Source organism: Marmota monax, unplaced genomic scaffold (genome assembly GCF_021218885.2).
Source record: "Marmota monax isolate L192 unplaced genomic scaffold, Marmota_monax_Labrador192_F-V1.1 WCK01_AAM20220418_F8-fsc00098, whole genome shotgun sequence".
Classification (NCBI taxonomy): Eukaryota; Metazoa; Chordata; class Mammalia; order Rodentia; family Sciuridae; genus Marmota; species Marmota monax.
In genome coordinates this window covers 3,180,450-3,205,941 of record NW_026694639.1, presented here as the reverse complement: position 1 = coordinate 3,205,941, position 25,492 = coordinate 3,180,450, and the positions used below count along the sequence as shown (strand labels likewise).

The following is a 25,492-nucleotide window of genomic DNA, read 5'->3' as shown; positions in this document are numbered from 1 at the left end:
CTCAGGTCATATCTCTCTAGGTCATCCTTGGTGGTACTTGATAGAGGTTGTTAATGACAGATGTTTAAAGCAACCCATTTCCAGTGGTGAGGTGATGATGCTTGAGGGTGTAAATTTTACCAGTTTACTGATGAGCATGGAAGCAAATTGGAATGATGGAAAACCATATGTACAGCAAGTGCCTGTATGACATTATTTCTGACTTCTTTGAGATGAATGGATTTGCTATTGCAGCTTTCATCTTTGTGTTATTAGTGGCCACTTTTTACAGGTACCTCAGTGAAAATGGGTTTGGTTGTCCCCATTAGTCAGCACAAAAGAAACCTTTTTATGAAAATGTGGCTTTCATTAAAAAGGAAAGAAAACCTAATTGAAAGTTACTGTAAATTTTGAATGATTAATTTCATGCCAAGTCATTAGAAATCTCTGATGGATATATAAAAAAGCAATCATTTGCAAAATGGAAAACAGCTAACTTCCAACAGATACATTTTTCTGGGTTTTTTTTAAATTTGTATATTAGGAGAGATATAATGTAGAAATTGTGGAATTTTAACATAAATGCCTGTAGGTAGCTTGTAGTTGCGATTCGGCTATAAACTAGCTAATTAGTTTTTCTTTGGATTATTTTATTTCAGGTGATCATGTTGTTGTAATTCATTGTTTTTCTTATTTTTTCCCTAGCAATAATATAGCTACGTCATTATCATTTCAAGTACACAGCAAATGCTAGGATCTGTGTTTTGTTGTATTGTGGTTTTTAATTTTCATGAAAGTTATTTTTAAAAACTCACATGCATGAATGTGTGTGTATGTGTGTATGTGTGTGTGTGTTTTCTTTTAGCAATTAAGATCCAAACGTTCAGGCCCCTTTTTAGAAAAAAAGAAGGGCATAATTTATGAATGAACTTTCTAAGATGCTCCAATATTCCTTTATATCAAATAAAAGTATCTCTCTAGTAACCAGGATTATTTATCATACAACTTTGTGCTTTTGCAAAATAGACATAATATGCTAAGTCTGGAGAACTAATTATTTAAAAATAAAAATAAGTCTCCAGTTCTATATCTGTAGGTGCAAGATATTTTCTACTGTGAAGCTACCTTTCATTATGGGATATACAGAAAACAAATGGAATATGTAACAGTGTAAGATAAAAATCTTTTGATTTTCCTTCAATGAGTCTGACATATAACATACTCTACTATTTTGCAGGAATTACACAAACTACAAAGAACCCCTGATCAGGGTGATAGAACTTAACTTTCAATGGACAACTAAAACCAATAGTGATGGTACAGAGAATAGCTTGATGTAGATAGTCTTTGTGAGTTAGGAGTAGGTCAACAGAACAGCAAAACTTTAATCTTTTCACATACTTCAAACAATTACCAGGGAAAGTATTCTTTAATACCATCCAGGATTCAGTTTTTAAAGGTCAACTACAATAATAATGGGGGAAAGTAGAAGCATCAGTTTTTTTTTTTGTTTTTTTTTTTTTTAAGTGAAAGGCTCTTCATTTTACTTTTACTATTCTGCACATTATTGATTTTTTTTTCTGGTGTTGTTCCTTGCAGAGAGTGAATCTGTCCTTCGATTTTCCATTTTATGGCCATTTCCTACGTGAAATCACTGTGGCAACTGGGGGTAAGTGGTTTTCTACCCATTCACCTTAAATAATCTATAGTTTCACTATAGTCATTACTTTGAATTTATCCCATATTTCAAGAGTGATATTTATTGGGAAAAACATTGTCTTGTGGCAAGAAGTTGTGAGGATATGCGTATTAGCTAAGAGAATATAGCTTTGGAAAAACCTTCTAGCACAAAATAAAAAATAGCATAATGTTCAGCTTAGATTCACCTCTGCTTTCCTTCTAAGTTTTTATTCACTTTTTTTATACGATAAGCCTATACAAGTGGCAGAAATTGGAATAGAGCTAGAGAAAAAGGTTCTTAAGGGAGCTTTTGGTGTGTTTGTATTTTCTTCTAATGTATGTAGTTGATAGATGTGAGTATCTTGACACACACACAACCCCGTGCAAATTAGCTTGAGCTGGGTGTTTCTGAATAATGCCACCTTTGTTGACTGACAACTTGAGAGTCTTAAAAATCAACACTGAAAACCAGGTTGAATTGTTAAAATTTTGCTATTCTCCACAAACATGGAGGTTTGTTTGACAATTAGCAATATCTTACCAAAGCAATTGTCATTATGCACACTATATTCCAGAAGTTAAGAGGTATGTTAATCCTCAAGTGCTTAGAACGGAGACAAGCAAAACGCCAGAGTACATCACTGCAGGCCTTAGGCAGAGGGGAGAGAAAGTAAAAGAATTAGTTAAAATCGACAATAACTAAAAAGGAACAGTAGGGAAAGAAGCAAGCAAAAAAAGAAATTCAAAGGCATATTGGAAAGACTAAGAATGTCCACACCTAGAGCACCATAGAGCTGAGTCTCCTTCCTTCACTGGGTCTCCTTATTGGTCTTCTGGATGATATGCAAACCATGCCATATTTTAATATAAAATCCTAGACTTCAGGAAAATAGGTTTCAGGGGAAAAATTTATAATTAGAAATACTAACAAACAAAAGTTTTTTTTGAGCATCTTCTTTTAGCAAAGGCATGTTAAGCTCCTTATGCTTTAGAAAGAGGTAGCCAAGTGTACAGTTAGATAAGGTGAAACTGAAAATACAAAGGATAAGATACAATTTTCCAGGAATGATGAAGTTCAAACATCTGTGAGACTCATTTATGACTTTATGGAGAAATAATTAGAGTGTCCCACAATTTCTATAGTTTTATAAAGAAGGAAGAGTAGGTCCTGGGGAGAGCGTCAGAGTGAGTATACAGAAGAGGAAATGGGGAGAATATGTTTGAGATAATATATAAATGAGTTTGAGTGAGTGAAGTTAGGGAAATGTTTACTCAAAAAAAAAGTTGTATATTAGAAAACAGGTTGGGACAATTTTAAATAAAGCTTTAAAGGTTAGTTTGAGTCATTAATTGTTAATTAGGTAGGTAATAAACATTAAGAAGATAAATCTAAGTGAGATGCCTATAATGCCAGCACTGGGAAGGCTGAGGCAGAAGAAACTCAAGTTCAAAGCCAACCTGAACAACTTTGTTACTTACAGAGACCCTGTCTCAAAATAAAAAGAGATGATAGCTAGATATGATGGTGCAGCAGTTCAGGAGCTCAGGAGCCTGAGACAGGAGGATCGTGAGTTCAAAGCCAGCCTCAGCAACAGTGAGGCTCTGAACAGCTCAGTGAAACCCTATCTCTAAATAAATTACAAAATATAGAGCTGGGGATGTGACTCAGTGGTTAAGTGGCCCTGAATTCAATCTCCAGTACCAAAAATAAATAAATAAATAAGTAAAAATAGATGGGGGTGGCGCTGGGGATACAGCTCAGTGGTAGAGTGCTTGCCTTGCATGCACAAGGCCCTGGGTTTAATCTGCAGCACCACCAAATAAAATAATAATAATAAAGTAAATAAGGACAGGGGATGTACCTCAGTGACTCTTACCTAGCATGCATGATGGTCTGGATTCAATCACCTGTACTACATGAAAAAATAAAAATCTAGACATTTAAGACAATACCTTAAAGTGGAGAAAAATTGGAATCGGTACATCACTTTGAAGGATGTAGCAAAAGTTTGTATGAGATGCCTTGGTTATTCTGCTCTTAAAAAGCAAGATGAAAAAAGTGTATATCTTCAGACACAAATTACAAAGTCCAGCAGAGGACTTTATGAAGCATTTTGTTTTTTTAAAAAGGCCTATATGGAAATCATAGTACCCAAAGACTATGTCTTCTTGGTTCACCATGTGCATGTTGATAAAGAATACAGATAATTATTGTTTTCTGATGTTTAAGTTACCAGTGTTCCATTGCATTTTAAAAAGTGAATTCTTAAATCATGTGTTTAAAATCTGTACACACGGTGGTTTAAAAAAAAGATGCATTTTCAATTTCTAAAGTTGTTTTATTTTTGAATCATGTCAGTGATTCAGCTGATGTGGATGACGATTTGTCTTAGTGGAGTGGTTGGTGACAAACCCAGCAGATAAGTAGATGTCTGTGTCATCTTTACTGCTTCAAAGTGCCGTTTTCCTTCAACAAGATCCCCCAAGTAGTGATAAACCTGATGTCTTGAATGATCTCTGTCGTCTTTGGAGAAAATGCTGATACAAAGATAAAGGTTTTTTTTTTTTTTTTCTCTTTCTTTACTTAAAATATTTTAGCCTGGAACTTCTGTATATAAATCTCTATACCTCATTTAAAGAGGCATAGCAGAAATAACTGAGTTTCTTCAAAATAAAACCAGAATCTCATGTACAAGTTTTCGGATTAATAAATGGCTTGCTTGTTTTTCCATTGTTCATTCATATAATCAATTGAACCCCTTTAAGAAACACCATACAAGAAGCTTCACTGTACACTAGGAAGGATAAGCTCTAGTTCCTGCTCAAGAGCTTAGAGTCTAAGATGAGGAGTAAGACATAAATAAACATTAAGAGAAGGCTGACTGTAAGTGCTCATGGAGCAGGATCTCACTCAAAAAAAGAGATGATTCTTGTTGGACCAATTAGCAGGTTTGTGAAAGAGCTCACCTTTGGTCTTGGTCTAAAGGAAGATAAAATTTTAGTAAGCAAAGAAACAGTCTGCAAAAGGTGAAGTGGGGAGGGGCATTCCAGACAAGGGGACGCCGAGCTAAGTGACAGTGCTGAGCCACGTGGAGTATGCTTGGAGGGCTGTCAAGATAATCACTTTATCTTGAAAGGAAGGTTGGAACGAGAGTCCAATGAAGATGGCAGGAACTATATAATTTGAACATTAGGAATTTGGATGAGATCTTGCAAGCACTGGACTTCTTTATTCCTGGGTTACTGTGCCTGATGTAGGATAGATTTAGTGGAAAAAGAGAAGGAGCCAGTGCAAGAACCATAACTTGAATTGTTTAATCACTGTGGTCCATTAAGATGCAGTGAAAAAAAAAAAAAAACTAAGAACAATTTAGATGCCTTCTGGACCACTGACTTGATGGATCTCTTCTGTGATTGACTAGCTGGTATAAACAGACTGGCCTGTGTGACAAATTCTCATCGGCCTTACAAATCTTAAATCAATGATTAACCATACAAGCCTTGGAAGAAAAAAAAAAAAAGAAACCACATATCAGGCTAAAGAAAGTTCATTGCAGGCCATTTCAAATAGGCCAGGGGCTGAGATTATTAAGAAGGAACATATTGGTTTCTATTCTAGGAGCTGTCAATTCTCCTTGTGTCTACAAATTCCTCTTGAACCTGTTTCTACATTGGATGTTGGAAAAAAACAAAGTGAAATGTTTTCATGGTGAATCCAAGCTGTGCAAATAAATAAAGTGGACACTCTAAACTATAGTCCCTTTCATCTTACCTCGCTGCTTGCCATTTCCCACATCTTCTTAAAATCTATTTCCCCATCCCCTCCACACAGACACAGACTCATTTAAAACTGAAATTAACTTCAAGATAATGCCTCATGTTTTCTAGGATCAATACAATTTCAAGTCAGAAAGTAGTTTAAAAATATAGACTTACATATAATTCACTGTGGCCGAGCTTTGTATTTCATAGTATTTCACTATGAATAAACTTAAGTCCCTAGTTAAAAAATTCAAATTAAAACCAAACATTGGGTCATTTATTTATAAAATACAAAGATAAAATATTTACCTATTGAACATTTTAATATGCACAAGCCTCAATCAGCCATACAAATAATGCACAAAATGAATCGGAAATACAATCTTATTTTCTGGTTCACTGAAAGCAAAACCTGAAAGCATTTATTTATATTGTATTTTTAAAATCTTTTAGAATACAAATATTTCAGGCCATACAAAGCTAATTCTCTATGCATTTCATAAAAATATTTCCATTAATGGTATCACTAATATGTGTCATTTGCATAACTCATCTCTTATTTTCTTTCTGTATGAATACCTTAATTAGCTCTTTTGTATTATTAGGGTGATCTTTTAGATGCTTCAAAAAGTAGAATTAAGTTTGAGAATTTAAACTTTAATGCCTGTGGCCATCATTGCTGATGGTATTTTTACCCAAATCCATAATGGGTGCACATGACTGGCATGAGTTAGGATTAGGGTGGTGGGTTAATTGCTGCTTTATGTAATAGGAAAGGGAAGAGGTATGTATAGTTATTCAGATAACTCTGCTCCCAAACTTAACTATGTGGACAGATGGTGATTCATAATTAAAACATTGTGTGGAATTGCAAGCATTTGGACATGAGATTAGAAAGCAAAGGTGAAATGAATTAAAAAACAAATATGAAAAGCATATTTCCTACCTTGATTATATGAAGGACATTCCCTGTCTTCCTGTCTATACAAATTTCCAGTTGTAAGTTTCATAAGGAACTTCTGAATTTTAGGTCTATTTTCTTTTCATTTGCCGTGTGGTAACTAAGAAAATATAAAAGTGTTCATTCAGTAATGAACTCTTATTATTAGAGAAATGAATACATGGATGTTTGAAGAGTCAACAGGCAAAAGCAAAATGTAAATTACTTTTCTTCCCCTGGCTCCTAGTCTACTTAGTTCTCTTCTCAAGATAGAAACACCTGTTACTTTTTTGAACTCATGATATATTACATCTAAATTTACAATAATTTTATTGGGTCAATAATCATTTGCTTTTCTGCTTTAATTCCCCAGTAAGAAAGATTTTTAAAAAATGAATACATGTTATCTTCATTGAGTTTCAGGAAGTATATTACCAAATCTTATATCTTCTTTTGTTCTGGCTTTCAAATAGTAATATTTTATTTATAGTTTCAAATAGTATTTATTGCTTTTTAAAGGGACTTAATAACAGGAATAAAATGGATTTTAGGGGAGAAACAGAGTTAGTTATTATAATGATTGATTTATAAATACCCATCCCCATCTTCTTTCAATTGTGTAACCTCATGAGACAGAACTTGATGTATCCATTAACTTTTAGAATCTAGTGAGAAAGCAAAGTTATTTTGTCTTTTAAAATTATCGTTAGCAGAGAGTAGAGATTGTGAATACCCAGGGATCTGTAAATGAAGGGAAGATATAGAAGTGATAGATGCTAGACAAAAACAAATCCATTCCAATTTGGTTTACCAATTTCATGTAACACCTTCAGTTCACAAAGGTTTCTGGACAGAAGATAAATTGCATGTTATCTGTTACACTGTGTGTAACTGATTTTCTGAGATACCTCCAAACACCGGAGAACTCATCTTAGCAGTCTCTGGGATGGTTTATTCTTCCTCCAAACTGTCAAGTGTCAGCAGAAGATTCAGCAGATTTACCAACATTACTACATTTCTTTTCCCTGTGGCCTTAGGACTTGCATTATTTGGGAGCATCTTGGTTTCCACTACTCTGGACACATGTTGTATTTAATTGGCACTGGCTCCCTGGGTTTGTGGCTGGGAAGTGTCAATAAATGACTTGGAGAAAAGCCATATAGAAGCTATAGCTGAGTGATAAGAATAAGCAAGAAAAATATCAGAGGCAGAAATATGGATCCAATCAAGGACAGCAATTATACATAAGTGAAAGAGAGAAGCATCTGTACTCATGACTAAGTTATGACTAGGAGATAGGATTGGTGGAAAGCTGATCAGCTGAGAGGAGGGTTTGGGTAAAAACCATTTCCCCCCAGCACCTCCCCTTTCATTGACATAACAGCCTCAGAAGAGCCCACTTGTCACCAGTGCTTGAATATATACTTAGGAATATTTATCTGTGAAAAGCATCATTCATCTTCTTTCTGTGGATTCAGGCTTTATTGGAAACATCACCAATAATACTCTGTGTATATCCTTTCTTAGTGACTGAAGCAATCATTCAGAAAAATAAAAATATTACACAAATGCTTCAGTATATCACCCAGCTGAAAATAAAAGGAGTCCAGATGACTCTTTAATTAGTAAAGTAGCAACATGTGACAGATGGTCTATCTATCATCTGTGTTTTCCTATCTATCAAATAGCACAATAAAATTATCTTCACATAAAGAGTTTTAGGATGATTAATTAATTCATATGTTATTGATATTTGTTTCATAGAAAATATTACATAAATAGTATATGATTACTATAATTTTTATGTTAATTTTATTTTATTTCTTTTTAAAATGGTTTCTCTGGAAAGCTGTGTTTACTCACTAAATCTGTTTGTTTGTAGTTTCTTAGATGACATAATTTTCTAGATTTCCATGCAAAAAAATGTAAGCTATAACTCAAGGAGTATTTAGAAAATTAACTTATAGCAGCTGTAACTGCTCCTTTTACAGGCTGAGTCATCCATTTGTGACCAGGAAATATAATGACTAGGATATCCACTTTATCAGGGTGATTATATCTGTCATTTCTATGTGCAGTGTGCAATGTGCAGTTTCGAGTTCACTTCTAAAGACCTCCCAATGACAATATCTGGGACTCTGGGACACTTTTTAGAAATCCTTGTCTTTCAGCACAAAGCAATAGAATCTTGAAATCTCTTCCTAATAGTGATATCATAGGTCATCACTGAGTAGCTGGAATTGTTGTATGAAGCAAGTCACATATGCCAGTATGCTTCTTATTCTATCCTTTGTATAATAAGAACTTTAAGCTCATTCATGAAACATAGGGATACATTGATGGTGAGGGGAGGGGCACTGCCCTGTGGATCCCAACAATGGCCTTTCTTAGAACTGAGATTTATTTAAACACTAACAGTCTAACTCAAAAATGTACAGAAGACCCAACCCCAAGTGAAAACTTGAATGTTAATTAAAGGTACATGTAAGGCTTTGCCTTTTAATTAGATAAATTTCTTTATTTATATCTGTTTTTCAATGCTACATTTATTTGCAGTATGTTTTTCCTACATCACAGATAACTTGTAGGTATAATGTAGTTCAAACTTGTGTTCTCACTTTGAACTGAAAGCTTTGGACCTGCAGGTAGTGTTAAAAAAAGTAGTAGATCAAAATATTTTGTTAGTTAAGACTAATAGGATTGTGATGGGGTTGGATTACTTTGTTTATCTGGCTAGCTTGAGGGCTACTGAGAAATTTTTGTTCGAACTACTGGAATTGTTCAAATGAGAGTTTTCTGACTAAAAAAGCAGATAAAGTAGAAGAAAAATGCCTTTTAATTAGTGTATATGATAATTGTCACTTCCCTAGGATACTTTAAAAAAATCCTTACTTAAGTACAAAATTAATAAAATTTTGGGCAATTGTATTTTGTAAAAAATAGGGAGAGCATGGGTGGAAATTTACCTCTAGATAGGGAATAGGGGTGGGAGGGAAAGGGAGGGAGAAGGTGAATAGCAAGGATAGTGGAAGGAGACGATCATCATTATACAAAATACATGTATGAAGATGTGAATTTGGTGTCAACATACCATACATACAAACAGATTTGATAAATTGTGATATAAAGATGTATTAAGAATTGTAATGAAAAAAAAAATGAATGTAATGCACTCCACTATTGTCATGTAAGAAATAATAAAAAAATAAATGTATAAGTGATAAAGAGTAAAATACTTTAAATTTTACAAGTTGTGGTAAAATATATATAGCAGATGAAATTACTATTTCTGAAACTATTACTATTTATGAAAATACTGTTTCTGAGATCTTAGTCATTGAGCTATAAAAACAAAGTTTTTTTTTTCTCTTGACTATCTTCTTCTTCATATGTAGTAATTTCTTTAATTAATTTATTATTTTCCTCCAAAATGCCTTAGAAACTTACAGCTTCCCAAATCTTTGTACTAGCGCATTTTGCAAGCCAAATTTCCTGTTGTTGTTGTTTAACTTATCTATGGTTCAATAATTGAAGATTCTTTAGGAGAAATTTTTGGAACTATTTTTTATATTAGATAAATCTAATTAAACTGTTGATATAATTCAGAAATCTTTGACTACTCCCAAGTTCTGTACAGTTTAAAAAGTAAAATTCATAAAATATAACTAAATACTATTATACAATCATGTGTTAATATAGAAAGAATGCTTATGATAGAAATCAAGATGTAAAATTGAATAATACTATGAAAACAATTATTTAGAAATGCACATCAAATAGAATAGGAGGTAAATTAAGTACTGATTATTTTAGAATCACTGCATTATGAGTGGTTGGTTTTCTGTTGCCTAGTTTCCAAATGTTCTTATAAAAATAAATGTGTTTTTTTTTTTTTGTTTTGTTTTGGGAGGGGTTGATTGATTTGGTGTGATTTGGGTTGGATTAGTTTGTTTGCTTGTAGGGTAGGGAGTGAAGCCTCACACATGCTAGGCAACTCCCCTAGAAATGAGCCATATCCCCAGCCCTGAAAAATGATGTGTCAATTTCAACTCTTGTATAATAACTATTATAAGGAGTAGGAATCTGACTTCTTTTTGCTGAAGATGGCTACCCATTGACTTTAACAGTTTTTAATAAATTTTGTTTCTCATCAATGTACATTATGCTAAAAAGTTCTCTTATTTTTCATAGAATTTAAAAAATATATATTATTAATATTTACCTGATTTTTATCATAAGTCTAACTATAAAAAAATACATTAGGAGTCTATTTTATAATCATGAAATTGGGAATTTTTTTAGAGTGGTACAAAGCCCAGAAACTATAAAGGAAAATATTGATAAAATTGCATATAGTCATACCTCATTTTATTGCACTTACCTTTATTGTACTTTGTAGAAATTGCATTCTTTTTACAAATTGAAGGTTTTGTGATAAGTGTGTTGAGCAAATCTATCTGCTACCATTTTTCACCAGCTCAGATGATCATTAGCTTTTTGTTTTTTAGAAATAAAATGTTTTTTAGACAGATTTGAAACTAAATGGTGAATGTTTTGGTTTGGATGTGATGTGTGACTGTGAGACTATGCAAGAAGGCTTAGAGGAGAGAAGATTTGGGTATGAGATCCTTAGCCCAATCAGTGAATCAATCCCATGATGGGATTAACTGAATGGTGGCTGAAGGCCTGTAGAGTGTGGCTGGGGGAGGTGGGAATTGGGGACATGCCTTTGAGTTGCGTGTTTTGTATTTGGCAAGTGGAATCTTCTTCCACTGCGGATCATCATGTGAGATGCTTCCCTCTGCTACACTCTTCTCCCATAATGTTCAGCCTCCCCTGGAGCCTAGAGGAATGGACCCAGCTGTCTAAGGACTGACATCTCTGAAATTTTAAGCCCTCAAATAAACTTTTCCTCCTCTCAAATTGCTCTTGTGGGGTCTTTTAGTCACAGCAGTGAAAAAGCTGACTAAAACAATGAGAAATGACAAAGATCCTTTTTAAACAGGAGTTAGAGGAATTTCTGATTTTAGGAATTTGTTGCTCCCACTTTAACACAAACCCAAAACTATGGAACCTGTTAGGGAGTTGAAATTGCAGAGCAAATCTCCATTCCCAAAATCTGAATGGATATGTGCCTTCAAGGACACTTAAAAATCTGTTTTTGGAGCAGAAAACACTGTAACCAAAAATTGATAATAACCCCTAAGATCTAACTTCAGCAAGGTTAAAGTTCAAATGTAGATTGGTCTAACAGTAAGCGACTCCAGGGGATTCCAGTCTGAAGGGAACAATTAAACATTTATGGACTTGACCTTCCAGAAACAGATTCTCCCAATGAAAGTCTGAGAAAGGTCCCTCTTAGCTCTGGGAAGGAAGGAAGAAACAATCACTATGGAGGCCACCCAGCCTTCTGCAAAGGAAAGGCCTAATCTTTAGGGAAAGGTTTTCATCAGTTGAGGCAGAGGCATTCCTGCCACTAGAGCAACCCGCTCCAACCTTCCCTGTTAGTACAGGGGAAGACAAAATATGTGGTAAACAGGAGTCGAGACTTCACGTAAATAGGTCAGGAATGCTATATCCAGGGAGGGAAGTGACAGGCAGGGGGGAAAATACCCCAGTACAGAAATATCTGGGAAGGTCACAGACCTTCCTTAAGAATACTTAAGACTGAGAAACTTATAAAAATCGAAAAGGAAAGAGGAAAAGAAAAGAACATGGAAGAGTTGCACAATCGCAATAAAAATGAAACAGGAGTATCCAAAGAGAAGAGGAGAGAACAGAAGAAATATTTGGAGTAATAATAGCCAAGACCTTTCCAAAATGGACAGACACCAAACCAAAGGGCTCAGAAAACACCTATCAGGAAAGGAGCAACCAAAAACCGTGCTTATGCATATCATTTTCAGACCAAAAAGGAGGAAAAAAAGTCTTGAAAAAACACGAGAAAACCATATCTGCTGAAAAATACTCAACTAGCATTCCTGAAAGCTGTCAAGATCATCAAAAGCAAGCAAGTATGAGAAGCAGACAGTGGGATGCTCAGCAGGCATGACAACTGAATGGAATGTGGCATCCTGGGGGGGGCACCCAGGCAGAAAAAGACCTGGAAACAAGGAAATATGAGTTTAGTTGATAATTTAGTTAATAATAATGTATCAATTAACTTTCCAATAATAATGTGCCAATTGATGTTTCCTTAATTTTAACAAAGACACCATACTAATGTTAAGATGTAACACTACAGTAGAAAACATGTGGAGTAGATGGAAAGACTCTAAACTGTCTTTTTAATTTTCTGTACATCTAAACAAATTCTAAGATACGGCTTATTTTAAAACATTGGAAATACAAGTGGTAATTAAACATATGAAATGATATAATCTCACTCAAAGTAAGTAGAATGCAAATCAGAATTACAATGAGATACTATTTTCAAACGTGATTTAGAAAGAATTTTTAAAAATGAATTTTTATTGGAACATCATAATTATACATAATAGTGGGATTGATTATGCCATATTCAAACATACACATAATTTGATCAGTCTCATTCCCCACTACCTTCCATTTCCTTTCTTTCCTTATCCTCTTGCTTTTATCTACTTATTGCCCTTTTACTTTTAATACTCTTATTTTATTTAGTGTATATATGTGTGGGGTGTGTGTGTGTGTGTGTATATATATATATATATATATTTATTTATTTATGAATGATTCATTGTGAAATGTTGTACATAGACATAGTATAATTTGGTAGATTCCATTCCCCAGTAATACCCCCATGGCCCTTCCCTCTTCCCACTCTCTCAATCCCCTTCCTATACTCTGTAGATCTTTCTTCCTTTTATTCCCACCACCACTATACACACACACACACACATATAAATATATATAAAAATATATAAAACATACATATATATAAAATAAATATATCTAAATGTGTATATATATGAATATATAATATGTATATACATATTATATATTCATATTCTCTCTCTCTCTCTCTCTCTCTCTCTACCTTCCTCATATGAGAGAAAACATCCAACACTTGACTTTCTTGAGTCTGGCTTATCTGAACATGATGTTAATATTTTCTTTAGAGTATGAGGAAGGTGCTCTCCAGCATTGCTAATGGAAATTCATTATTATCTACTAAATTATAAAATATATAATTGACACTGTGATTTCTACTTCTAAAAATGTATCCTGATGATATCCTGGCATACATCTGAAAGATCTATATAAGGATAACTAATACAAAAAATTGAAAACTACCTGAATGCTCATTAATAAGGATGTTCAGGTTAAATAAGTTATTGTACACCCATAGAAAGGAATGTTGTGTGCTCTTTAATTAGAATGAAATAGCTTTATGTGTGCTTGGTTAAAAAAAAAAACAAGATGCAGAACAATGTTACTTACATTTAAGTGTATGTATATGTATGCAGACAGATTTATACATGCATAAACTCTCTCTGAAATAATTTGGAAAAAACACGATGCTTCCAAGAAATAGAAAAATCTCTTCAAGGACATACAAGAAATTATTAACAGTGGTAATCCTCAAAGCAAATTAATTGGTGGAATGACTGGAGGTCAGGGATAGGAAAGAGATGTAATTTTCACAATCAGTTGAGCATATCAAGTTATTACTGTGTCACATATTACCTTTCAAACACCATTAATATTTAAAATCCTTATTGGTAATAATTGATAGGAATAAATTTGGGCAGTATGTGTACTTTTATGATATAATCTTATAATAGATGTATCAAACAAAATGAACAGTCTGTAAGAGCATAATGTGCAAAATTTGTTTCATAATTGTTTCTATTTCAAAACAACTTCTTTTTTTTTTTTCAATGTTGATCATAGAACCCAGGGCCTCATGCATGGTTGGCAAGGGCTGTACCACTGAGGTACAGCTTCAACTTTAAAAATGCATAATGTTTTAGAGTTTGAGGCAGTTGAAATTGTTCATGAAATAACCTGTTTTATTAAGAAAGGATCATTTATATTTATATTTATATTTATTTTTTGAGGGACTATTGAGTACCATCCTAAAACATAGAACCCATGACTCTAGTTTAATACACCAAAGGTTCCTGAGGACAAAATTGAATTGATATCAAGTTGCTAACATGGTAGAGAAAGAAGGGCAGAAAATAAAGTTTTTTTTCTTGATTTAAATGCATCAGTCACAGTAGGGATAGAAGATATTCCCATTTTAATATTTTATATTATTAGCAGCTATTTAGTTAACAAGAAGATCATTTAAAACTAAAACAACTTCCCAAGTACTTTCTAAGGAGAGATGGGAAATGGAAGTGGTTTGTATGTGTCGTAAATCTTGCAAATTTTGGCAGCAAGAAGTACAAGTGTTTCCAGAGTAGACCCAGGAGGAAGAAGTGAATTAGAAATAGGAAGGGCCAAAACTGCAGGAGCTCTTCTTGCCATGGCTGGGACATTGTTTAATTAGGATGTCCAAAGGGCTTAGTGACTTTGGGCAGGATCGATACTCTGGAAGTAGAGATCGTTTGGAACAAAGAGATCCACAGGGATGTCTTCATTCTGGCCATCCTGTCTTTGAGCAGGGCTCCACAGAGCAAGAACCAACTGACCTCTGAGTAGCAGAGGCCTGGCTGGGTTTCAGGGCTGGCCTCGGTGAGATGAGAAGATCCAGTGGTGCCTTCTGAAGCCTCTGTGGAGTCATTCTGAGTAACTCCCTGCAGGAGGTGGGAGGAGGACACTTCCCAGTGAAGAAGGCTTGGGCTGGAACCTACTCTAGGCAAGATGGGATACATTTCCCACCAGGAGATTCTTCAAAGACAACAGACAGCTCCTGGCTGTCCTCAAGTTGCAAAAATAGCTCTACGTATATTTGATCAAGAAGGTATAGAATGCAGGATTCAGTACCAGCTTCTGAAGGTGCTCAGGATGGCAGCATTACAGATAAGGGATTACATCCTAAGTCTGTAAAAATATCCCTATTGAGAAATCTGCACCTCTTTAATGTTGTCCAGGTGGCATCTTTATATCTTTCTTTTTGATATGGCAGACTTTTAGGTCAAGGACAAAAAGCATGTATTTCTTTTTTTCCTCTGGAGGTGATGGGTTATTTTGTTCAGTGGTTGATCTTACAGCAGTTTCCCAAGCAGCTTGGCACTGTTAATAGCAGGCTCTCATGTCTTGATTTTTCGGTAAAGACTACTACTCAACTCAGAGTGTATTTTTTAATCTGATTTCCATAGACTAAACTGCAGCTATGGTTTTCAACATTTCATGCTTCGTAGGTGACTATCATGAAACAGATAAAATTCTAGAATGAATAACAGACTGTGTCTCAGAATTACCAGGGATGTTTCTTTAAGATACAGTTCTCTGGGGCCCTGCTTAAAGTGGTTGCTGTAGAATTTCCATGAAGGAGAGGCAGAGGGTCAACAGCCTGGTTAGCAGGTGGGGCCAGGAAGGGCTGAACACAGCAAGGGGTCTCTCAGTTCAGTCTGCATGGCACACATACTATGCTGGGAAAGATTCTGTTTCATTTTCATGAAAAAAAATCAAGATTCTTAATATTTCAAATTTCCAAATGTATATAAGATTTGTATTTGTTATTGATGGTTATGGTTTTGTTTGGGAAGACATGAGAAAGCTGGTGTTCATCATGGAGACCAAAGCCCTCCTCTGAGCCACCTCCAGACATGGCCACTTCTACTCAATTAGACATTCTGGTAGCAGGACCAGCAATGTAGTTTTCAACAACTCCCCAGGTGATTCTCCTGTTTATATGTGCATGCCTATGGGGACAAGACACACTCTAAGGAACAGCTTTTATGTAACATCTGGTCAGTGAGGACTCTGTAGTAAAAATGCACCCATAAAAATCTCTCTACTTCCAGTATAGAGGAAGCAATTAGAGGTTTTAGATATAAATTCAACTACAGCTGCATATAAGCTAGAAAAGACAGGAAGGAAAATGACACTCTCATCCTTAACAGAGGATCTAATTACTTTCTTGTAATAGTTTGCTTGACAGCTCAAGATTTAGACCTCAGAGATAAAGATTGTTGCTCCAAGGCTCAATGTCACCTCTGTTTTGTGTCTTTCTCTCTAGAGGTTTCACTAGGGATAACTACTTGTTTTGTCTATTTTGTGGTATGACAGTATTTAAAGATAACTAGTGGACTGGGGTGGTGGCTCAGTGATAGAACACTTGCCTAGCAGGTGTGAGGCACTAGGTTCAATCTTCAGCACTACATAAAAATAAATAAATAAAGGTATTATGTCCATCTCCAACTAAAATAAATAAATAATTAAAAATTAAAATTTAAAAAAAAAGATAGCTAGCACTTATTGTCTTTCATTAACTTTTTTCAGATTTTAGTCCCAAACAATAATGTTTATCCACATTCTCTTCTTCTTCTTTGTTCTGTTGTTTTTAGGAGATAAGGGCATTGCGCATATTCTTATTGGCATCTACCATGACACCCTACCTCAGCAAAACCAGTTTTCAGGATTCTTTCAGTTTGGAACAAATGCAAAATTGGGGCAGTCAGTTCAAATTAACAATATAATCATGAGCCATCGCCATTTGGATACAATCTCAAAACTGGACACAGAAGTTACTTTTATTTATCATTCAAAAATAAGATTCAGTATGATGGTATATGTCACAACCATCTCATTATAATCACTGATGTGTTACGAGCCTGGGTAGGAGTTCCTCGAAACACCAGGCCTCCAGCATAGCAGAAGAGTCGCTTTCAGAGAAGTGACATGAACACCAGTTGGAATAACTACTGCACCACTTACATGTGCCTTGTACTAAAGACAGTGCCCTAAGATTAAAGATGTTCGCATAGAGCCTTGTGGACCTTAAACACATAGCAAACAGAACATACAAGAAATTACTTCTAAATTTTATGAGATAATTCCTAAATTCATTATTAGTAAAGATCTCCTCTTGAGCCCCTAACATTGGACAGGCAAAGATGAGAACACAAAGGTTTTGAAAAGGCCATTAAAGTTCTTGATTTTAAAATCTATTTTAGTTATATATTGTTAAGTCTTAAGTGCATAGCTCAATTTTCTTATGTCAGTCAAACCCATTTTCATTTACAGTAGAACTACCTAGTCCTCATGGGCCAGCAAAGACCTCAGAATTGTGATCTATCTACTATATATTAGATTTGCAGATTCTCCTCTAACCTCTGTGCTGGGGCTTGAAGAAGAGGTCTTCATGTGAACTGTTCAGCCCAAAGATAATACCTGTAACTCCAAAAATATTTCAGATAAATTATTTAGTAATTCTAAAAACGTTTGGCTGGCTAAGTAATTAAAAAAAAAAAAATCCATGGCCAACTTGCCCATTTCCATGTAGTAAAGTACAATTCATCATTTTCATTTCTTTTGCCTTACACAGAGAAAAGATTCAAGCCAATAAATATTGAAGCTGTCCAGTGAGAGATTTGTTGAGCTATGTGTAAGACCCCATGAGACTGTAGAACCTCTAGGAGCTTCTAACCTTCAGTAATTTTTCTTCCTTCAATAGATGCAGTTTAAGTATTTAAGCTTTGACACTTTGACAGTTGGATACACTATCCCTGATGAAGAGCCACTCGCTACCAATGAAAAAGTAATTCCTTCACCTAATGAAGTAGAAAATTTTAAACCAGGGGCAATATATGTGCAGTTTGTTCTAAAGGAAAATAAGTGGACTACATTTGGAACCACATTTCTGTATTGAAGTGTAGATTCCATGTGCCAGGCTTATTTCATTAGAATATTTTTTTATTAATGGTTTCTCTACTACTTCTGACATAATCTTGAACCTTCCTGGTGTCTTAATTGATGGTACATTTGTTTTGACTCTTAGGCTCAACACCTACCTCTTGCCTCCACTTGAATGCTAATGAAGTGCATTTGAGACTGTATAGAATTAAAGAAATAGAAGATATAAGTTACTATAGAATTCAGTCTGTAAATCATGATTCATTTTTATCTCCAAAAATAAAAATTATCTAAACAGCCATGGGTCAAAGAGTAAAACTTCAAATGCTTCGTAGTACTGGGGATGGAAGAGGCCTGGAGGTATTTCAAATCTCCTTTAACTCTGTTTCTGACAAGTGGTCCCTAATGCATAGAGTGAGGATATCTCATAATGCTGCAATTTCTGTGCCAGTGCTTATTCTACATAGCAGTGTTGAAGAAGCTAAATGTTCCCTATATGTATTAAATTATCTTTAGTGACTATCCCCAAGGCAAATGAGCATTTGTAGCTTTGCATTTAGAGTAAAGCAGAATTATGAGTGAATAAGGTACTTTTCTGGGTCAAAATTTTTCATTAAGGTTCAACATTTTAGTAAAGATCTAGGACTTTGGAGTAACTACTATTTAATGGTAGTTGTAAAGTCTATTTTGGTACAAGAGTCTTGCTTACAAGGAGTAGTGCTGAGCACTACCAATGAATCAAACCAGAAGGCCTGATCACTGTCCTCAAGAAAAGTAGACTTCAATATTACACAGCATCTCTGGTAACTATTCCTGTTTACCACCAGGTAGGCAGCGAATATGTTGGTTCAAGGTATTCTCCAGGAATATGGCTTTGGTTCAAGTTTTGCCTCTGTAATTAATAGCTCTGTACCTACTTTTCCTTAGTTTTTCTTATCTGTATATTGATTGTATCAATAGCACCTACTTCAAAATCTTTGTGAGAATTAAATACTATAATATACGCAAATTGCATAGAACATACCTCAGCAAATGCTAAATTCTCAATAAAATTAACTATTTGGTCTATTTTTTATATTTGTTAAGGAAGATATCTATTCCATAATTTAGAAAATTACTACAATTTATAATTTACCCCCAAAATAATATTATGAATCACATAGCTATTGGGATGTGGGGAGAAGCTCAGCTCACAATTAGTTGTGAAACTTATTCCAGCATATTCTCACCTTAGTAACTGATTCAATGCATGCTTTGGTAAAACCATAAATAATTCCTGTCATGGATCTTCAGAAACATCCACAGATAGTCAAAAGAGGAAATGTTAAATTGGCATAATTCCAAAGTCTGCTGTTAAACTAAAAATATGTGGATGTGTGCTGTGTGCATTGTATGAGCCATGGATGAGTTTGTAGAGAAAGTAGCATTTGACTTGGATCTTGAATGCTGAGAAACTTGTGAGGGGAATTTCAGGCAAAGGAAGCAGAAACACAGGCAAACTCTTCATGGCATCTTGCAAAATGGTGAGATGTCTAATGGCTCATCCATTAGATTCCTAGAGCAATTTACTGAGAGTTCACGGAAGAGAGTTTAGTGATATATAAAAGTCCTCAGTATTAGGGGAAAGTTGACCTTCATGTAGTAACCAGTGAGTTGGGTCATTGAATGTATTGTATAGGAAACTATTATGGTTGTATTTTTTTGGCTTACATTGTGAAAGACAGGTGGAAAGCAAAGTCATTATTATTCTGTTGTTGTTATTATTGTTGTTGAAGTATTATTTCCTTAGGTTGGTTAAAAATAAGAGTGCCTAAATTACACAAGGTGAAGAACTCTGAACAATGGGATGAGAGAGGGAATAGACGGAATAGTTCATTGACTATTATATAAGAACTTTTACTGCACATTAATAAATTGAAGATAGAATAGAGTTCAACTGAGAATAATAATTAACTGATATAAGAAACGTAAGATAAATACCAATTTCATACATTTAGTGATAACCACACCTTTCTTTTAACATGGGATCCATCTTGACTTGGAAAGGATAAAAATGGCCATTGGGTACTATCACTATTTGTTGTTGTTGTTGTTTGTTTGTTTCCAAGTACTTTTGGTAGTTTAGGTAAATTAAAAGAAACAGCCTATAGTTGCCACAATTTGGACACCCCGGGGTAAACTGTAAGGCTCATTTCAAAGCATTGCCAGGGGCACAAGGCGTGTCAGGGAAGTTGGCTCACCACAAATGAAGCTGAACCTTCATAGCTTGGTAAACCAGTTGTCCTAAGTGCTGGGTACACAGCCCACAGAAGTTCATGGTGGTTCAATGATGGTTCATATTCCCATTCCGTGTCATTTTTTTTTTTAGAAGACAGCAGTAGAGTTAAATAGTAAACAGGAAAGCAGGCATGTGTGTTCTAGAACACCAGTTTATTTATTTTTTTAAGTTTAAACATAAATCCCACCAAAATCAAATCATAGCTTATTTTTCACAGAAAATAAGCGGAAAGCAAACCTGACATCACTCTTAAGTTCACAAGCAAAATTGGAAATGACAGCCAAGAGTTAGGAAACCGTAAATTCCAAGTGAGAGGTGGTTATGATGATGAGCAGCACACTGCATGAATTAGAAGGAAGGGAAAAGGTGGAGGGAAATGGCTCTACCTGCAGGCAGTTCTACCTGCAGGCCCTGGAGACAGTAGCATGCATATATTTAATCTTGCTTTGCTATCTAAATGCATCCTTCCCACCAGTTCACCTTTCTTCATTTTGTGTCTTATAAATGTAATATTTACAGTACAATTAATGCCTTCAGTGGAATGATTCGTTAGCAAGGTAAAAACAAAAGTAGAGAAAGGTCCTGAAGTTCCAGATTCTTCTTTAGCATAACAAGTGTGAGTACTCCATAAACATTATACACAAGATGCACATTAAAAACTGGCTTTCAGGCTGGACATGGTGGCACACTCCTGTAATCCTAGTGGTTCAGGAAGCTGAGGCAGAAGGATCACAAGTTCAAAGCTAGCTTCAGCGAAAGTGGGGTGCTAAGCAACTCAGTTTATTTATCTCTAAATAAAATACAAAAATAGGGCTAGGGATGTGGGTCAGTGGCCAAATGCCCCTTTGATAAAAATCAAGGTCTCTTGATAATTGACAAGGAGGTTAGGAATCCTAAAAGGTAAATGCCTACCATAGGCAAATATGAATTAAAAAAATCAAACAACCAAGTAATATTAATTAATTAAACACTTTTAAAGAATATTAGTAGTATCATTAATATAGTGCCCCATTTTTCACAATTCTAATATTAAGGTATTCTTTGTAGAATATCCAACCACATGTTTAATGAATAAAAGGTAATTTGTACCAAATCATTTACATCCTGTATTGTACACAGGAAGAGTAGAAGAATACAGCTTTGTGAATTTGAGCATTTCTATCTTTTCCAAGGTTTTAAATGTAGATGTATTCAACCTAAACTTTCTGGGAATTCATACACACACACACACACACACACACACACTTCCATCTTTTAGAATCTCTCTGTTTATGACCCACAGGAGCACACTCACCACTTTATCCAAACCTGAAATCTTCCTGTCAGTCTTGATGCTGCCTTCTCATCAACTCTTATCACATCTAATAATGACCAAGTCTTGAACAATTGCATTTTTTTAGTCTCCCTCTACTACAACAACTTTGCTACCCACTTTCTGAGTTCGCCTTCTCCCTCCTGAGAGCTCATACAGTTGCCTAATTCATTGTTATTCTTCTGATCTTGCCCTTGAAAACTTCTCTCCACATGACAGAATATGAATCTTGTTAAGATGGACACATCCTTTCTGCTTCAGCAGTAATTTCATGAAAAGAAAACTGTCCATTTCTTTAAATTTATCCTTTATCTGGACAGCCCTCCTACACTGACTTTCAGACATTCTTAAATACTTTGAGGTTCCAGTGACATTCTTCCACCTATTTCAGGTCTTTTTCAATGCTCAAAGTCTTCAGGTCTAAAATCTTTGATGAGAGTGCTCCTCCTCCTCCGATTCTTTATCCAGAACATCCCTTTTGATCCTTGGGGTCTCAGCTTTATGTACTTCTTCAGAGAGCCACCCCTGGGTCTCAAGGATGGGTCAGCTGTCCCTTCACTATGCTCTCTAGTGCCTGGCCCTGGCTCCTGTTGCAGAGCATCTACCTATTCCTCTATATTGCAATCCTGGACCTTCATCTGCAAGCCTCTTAGTGCTTAGGATATCCTAGGGGATCAAACACATGGGTAATTTAACAGATGTTTTTCTATGAATTTGTGCTTTTCCAGTTAAAGTTATGCAACATTTCTGTGAAATTTAACATTTGTAATTGAGGGGCAGTGCTTTTGGCTTTAAATTGAAGGCTTAAACTGATCATAGGAAGAAAATACATTTATTTTAAGCTCTATGAAAAAGTCACTTTTCATAGTGTGTAATATTGGCAGGCCGGTTAAAATTGGGAACTTAGTGATATTGATTTTGAAGCATAGATTCAAAAGTCAATTTATTGTTAAAAATCCTATAGTATCAGCAGTGCTTGACATATACTGGGTGCTCAGTAAATATTGGTTGAATGACCATGATTAGAAAGGCATTAGAAAATTTAAAAGATAATAAAAATACTCACTAGGTGTTCAAATTCTGGAAATCAATTTTAGATAAAAATCAAAGTCTCTTGATAATTGATAAGGAGTTTAGGAAGTGAATGCCCCCGGAGTTTTAAAATAGGTGTTAAATGTCTGTAGTAGGATGAACAATGATGACATAAACATATTTGTCCTGCCTTCTTAGAATTTTCCAATGTTGCCTTATGATAAGGAAAGAGGTCTTTGAAGATATGATGAAATTGAAGATTTTGATAAGGAGATTATACCAGATTATCAGGGTAGATCCCAAATGCAATCACATGTGTCTTATAGGAGGACAGGAGATTTCACACAGAGGGGAAGGAGACAGTGAGATCTCAGAGGCAGAGATTGGAGTGGCAAGGCCACAAGTCAGGAAATGCTCACAGGAACAGAAGCTGGAGAGGCCAAGAGGAGGCTATGCCCTGGGGCCTCCAGGAGAGAACAGCTTTGACCTTAACCTTAGCATCAGTCCAGTGAAACCGAGTCCAAATTTCCAGTCTAAAGGACTGGGGAAGAATGAGCATATGCGCTTTTAAACCAAAATATGGTGCCTATTTATTACAGCAACTACAGGAAAATAATTCACTGTTCATGTGATCACATCTTTCATCCTTGAAATATATAAACCTGTGGCTATAACTACATTGTTGAAACAAATGTAGGGATAAAAGGAGTAGTCTCTTGAATTCCATCTGCCCTTCATGGAGCAACTTCACATATAAAGAAATTACCAGTATTTTATTTCAGTTTTCTCCCTTTTCCATTTTTTCATATTAGATTAATAATTTAGGAGAATGTATGAGAATGTCAATCCTAAATGAAGCTGATAGTTTGTATTTTATGGACTTCTTTTTTTTTTTTTTTGAGTGTGTATTTCCTTTCTATAATATGCCAGTTCTGATAATAAAAGAAAAACACTAAGGAGTTCTTTTCTGTTCTCTTGTTCATCAACACAAAATTTCTGTGACTTCTGACCACAGAGCAGAGGTGGGAATTTCTTCCCACCAAGGATCAATCAGTTCTCCTGGACACTACCTGGATGTCCTCGAATCCAATTCCATTATGAGGCTATTTACCTGCAGAGGATTCCAAGTACTGCCCACCCCTGCCACCAACCCCCAGCCCCAATGCAGATGCTGATTCAAGCCCCAGGTTGTGACCTGAGCTTCTAACCAACTGGCTCTATAAATCCCTATCCTTAGATGTAGTTATTTTTCTGGAGCAGCTCACAAAATTCAGGGAAGCATTTTACTTACATTTACCAGTTTTTTTAAAGGATATCACAAAGGTACCAATGAAGACACAGGAATAAGGTAAGATATGGGGGAAGGAGCTCAAAACCTCCATGCCCCTCCCCAGACACACCCTCCAGGAACCTCCCTGTGTTCAGTTATCCAAAAGCTTTGTGAATACTGTCTTTTGGTTTTTATTCATTACGTAGGCATGATTGATTAAGTCACTGACCATTGGTGATGAACTTAACCTTCAACCCCTCTTTCCTCCCCAGAAGTTGGGAGACTGTGCTGAAAGCCCCAACTCTCTAATTATGCCTTGGTCTTTCTGGTGATCCGCCCCCATTCTGAAGCTACCTAGGTAATGCCCACCATCAGTGAACTCATTTTGACACAAAGAGACACTTAAAACTGGAGATTCCAAGGATTTTAACAATTGTATGTCAGGAAATGGATAAAGACCAAATATATATTTCATACTATTAAACAAGTCATTGGCAAAGTTGATTTTCATTTAATATTCATCACCCTTGCTAATCTCCATATGAACTTTAGTTCCGCCAACTATTATACTGAGCAATCATTGGCTCTTCACATATGATCTCTCAATTTCTGGAAACTTCATTGTTCAGTTGACCACTATTAAGTTTTTTTGTTTTTTTTTTTTTTTTCAGAAAGACATCACATAAAAAGGTGATCACAGAGCATGTAAGAGACACATAGAGAAAATAGCTAAATGCAAATAAAATACAACTTCACTTTCAAATTCAGTGAAATCGTTGTGGGAATAGTGGCTCACTCTCCTTAATTCCCATCTTAGCTGGTCACAACAAACCTGGCTTTACTTGAAATTTAATGTCTTTGGAGACAACCTAGGTACAGAGCAGGTAATTTACAAAACGTTTTTCCATCTATTAAATCTGAAGTAACCATTTGGAATTTGAGCTGAAGCAAAGGACCATTGTGACATGTACATTAATGGAAGCAATATTGATAATATGGTTCAAAATATGTGAGGTTGTTGTCTCATAAAATTGTTCCCCTTACTACTTACAGAAGTCTACAGAATCTTTCCTTTAACTCTGGCATATCCTAAGACATACACTATAAATGTCTCACCCCAGGTCGCACAGAGAGTTTTAGCTAAGACAAAATTCATATGGGTTTGATTTTCGATCCAGTCTCAAGTCAGAGTCTGTGCTGTATTTCTGTCAGGACTGTGCTCCAAAGTGATTAATGTAAGAAACTCTATGGCTAGTAATGATAGAAAGCCTTACCACTGAGATTTTCTTCAGTCCTCATCAAAGCCCAGTGTCATTCATTTCTTAGGAAGTTATGGAGGCTCTGATGTGGTTTTATAGGCATCCTAACTCAGAATAGTCATGGCATAGAGTTGTTAAAAAGGGTCAGTGGGATTTTGGAACTTTTCTTTCCTCCCCTTCCTATCAAAGGAGCATTACTGCCACTGTGATGGTTGACACCATTTAAAGCCACCAAATATTGAGATTATTC

General features: G+C 35.3%; 1 protein-coding gene across 1 annotated transcript in view; it reads left to right on the top strand.

The window, feature by feature from the left end:
- Positions 1-25,492, top strand: part of Plxdc2 (plexin domain containing 2) — a 420,433-nt gene that overhangs the window by 230,798 nt on the left and 164,143 nt on the right. The window contains exon 4 of the mRNA XM_046423047.2: positions 1,579-1,648. Within this exon, the coding sequence (XP_046279003.1) occupies positions 1,579-1,648 (70 nt within the window). The remainder of the gene's footprint in view (positions 1-1,578; positions 1,649-25,492) is intronic.